The sequence below is a fragment of the Scophthalmus maximus genome, chromosome 7 (genome assembly GCF_022379125.1).
Source record: "Scophthalmus maximus strain ysfricsl-2021 chromosome 7, ASM2237912v1, whole genome shotgun sequence".
In the NCBI taxonomy this organism is placed as follows: Eukaryota; Metazoa; Chordata; class Actinopteri; order Pleuronectiformes; family Scophthalmidae; genus Scophthalmus; species Scophthalmus maximus.
Window position 1 is genome coordinate 24,010,001 of NC_061521.1, and position 2,499 is coordinate 24,012,499.

At 48.2% G+C, this 2,499-nt stretch overlaps 1 protein-coding gene across 1 annotated transcript in view; it reads right to left on the bottom strand.

The window, feature by feature from the left end:
• The window catches only part of nrn1la (neuritin 1-like a), a 55,894-nt gene extending 53,395 nt beyond the window's left edge, over positions 1-2,499 (bottom strand). Inside the window, exon 1 of the mRNA XM_035642156.2 lies at positions 2,205-2,499. Coding sequence (XP_035498049.1) covers positions 2,205-2,262 — 58 coding nt within the window. The 5' untranslated portion in view covers positions 2,263-2,499. The remainder of the gene's footprint in view (positions 1-2,204) is intronic.

A 2,499-nucleotide genomic window follows, 5' to 3' on the forward strand; every position in this document is an offset into this window, starting at 1 on the left:
GTTCCATGTAGTAAAAACTCTGATGCGTAAACTGACGTAATATTAATCTGTCATCTGAGCCAAAGGCCGTGGTGCAGGGGGGTGCAGCACCAAAGTCGGGGCCCTGTACATGAGTGGTCTCTGAGGGGCCCCTCCTCAAGTTTTTAAAAAAATACATAGTTCCAGTCTCTCAACCAATGTATTCGGACAATTTTTTCCATTTATGTCATTACATTAATTACTTAGAAAACACTAATTACAAACTTTTCATTGCAGGCTTTCCAGGGCCCCCAGCCCTACCACCCCACCCTTGGGCCCAGGGGTAGTCTGTCCCCCCTCCCCCCCCCAATGCTACGCCCGTGGGGCCCGTCCACAATATACGCCCACACAGTTTGTTGGGGAACAAAGAAAGAAAGAGTTTCACGTGAAAATACATCAGCACTCGTCAACGCATAGAACGAGTCCGCTCTCTCCCTTCTGCAGCTGAGAGAGAGGGCGATGACAGACAGGTGGACAGACAGACAGGCAGACAGACAGACTGAGCTGAGCGTCGTCTCCAGAGACTCTGCTGAGCGGAGAGGAGCTGGACAGATGTGATTCATTCATCATTTATCTCCATCGGAGGGGAATCTCTCTCTCTCTTTCTTTCCCCCCACGATGTCACACTCCGCTGGGACCCCATCCACCCCCTCCTCATCTCCCCCCCCCCCATCATCATCATCATCATCATCATCATCATCCCCCTGACATCGGCAGCAGCAGCAACATGGGACGATGATGCTGATGATGAAGATTTGCTTCAGACGATAGAAACATGAATATACTACACAGAGTGGGATTCGGTATTGTTCATTTAAAGGGCCACGACGTAGAAGGAGAGCTCCATAAAGAGTTTGAAAATGAATAATAACCCTAGAGTGATGTCACGGTGATGTCATCAGTATCTTGCACTAGAGATTTTAATCACAAACTCTTTCTTAGTGCTGAACTTGGAAGATGTTCGCACTAACGAGGAAGTCGTGTCCCCAAAAAATGGAAATGCGCCCTTGAGTTGCATTGTGGGAAATGTCGTACTAACCAGTGTTTTGGAGCTTTACCCATATGAGAGTCAGGATTTCTCAACCACCGCTGCTTTGATTTTCTAAAAATGAAAAAATAAAAAACATCTGTCTCCAATGAGTCTCTTCACTTCATCAGTGTGAAGCTAAAATTGTTGGAAGGCCTCTTTAATAAACTTGTAAATTCATTTAAAAAAATGATCACTCGCAGTGAATCACACAAAGAATCTCTTTTTCATCATGAATTAATCTTTTTTCCATTGTCGCGGTACATGACTAACATACATGGTGGCGACAGACGATCACTCACTCACTCTCTCTCTCTCTCTCTCTCTCTCTCTCTCTCTCTCTCTCTCTCTCTCTCACTCTCTCTCTCTCTCTCTCACTCTCTCTCACTCACTCTCTCTCACTCTCTCTCTCTCTCTCTCTCTCTCTCACTCTCTCTCTCACTCTCTCTCTCTCTCTCTCACTCTCTCTCTCTCTCTCTCTCCCTCTCTCTCACTCTCACTCTCTCTCTCACTCTCTCACTCTGGTGTCTGGTGGTGGCTGAAGTTCCCCCAACCTCAAACCAGCCATCACTTGCCTCCCTGGGTGAAATAAAAAAACAACCAATCAGAAATAAGTTCATTACTGTTGTCAGGTAGAATTCAATATCTCTTAACATAAAGAAAAACAACGTTGAAGGGTATTGATATTGTATATTTTATTCGTAAAAAAATACTTTTTATAATCTTTTTGCTGCTATTCATGATGTTTTTTTCTTACTGCTGCACGCAGAAGAGCTGCTTACAGACTCTAGTTGTTTTGCCAAAAACAATGACAATAAAGATCTATTCTGTTCTACGCTCTCACACACACACTCTCTCTCTCACACACACACACACACACACACACACGAAGCGTGCGAAGCTGCTGCATCCACAACCCGTCTTGTTGGTCACTTCCCGGACCCGCAGCGCTCCCGCACACGTCCCGCCGGACCCTGCGCGTAAGGATGGATGATGGAGGGAAGATGCGGGACAAGTCCAAGTCTCTCAGACCGAGAGAGTCGCAGAGAATCTCAAGTCTGTAGCAACTACACATACCACCGACTCGTTTGCGAAGCACCACATGTGCGCACCTGTGCCATCCGGTTACGCACGAGCAACAGATCGAACCAGTACTCACTCAGAAGCAGAGCAACAGGCACGAAGAGGAGACACGCGGAGTTCATCAGAGATGCCATGTTGACCCGACCGACAGTCCTCTCTGACAAGTCCCGAGTTGCTTTCTTTCTTTCCTTCGCGTGAAGAAGTGCTCTCCACTCCTCTGTCCCCGGGCTCGGTCACGGTGTCTCCCCGCTGCAGCTCTGTACTCCGCTGTTGGAGCTTCCACTCACTGTGCGCTTCGCCCTGCGCGTAGGGGAGGAGGGCGCGTCCGCTGCCGAGGAGGAGGAGGCTGAGGACGAGGAGGAGGAGGGGAG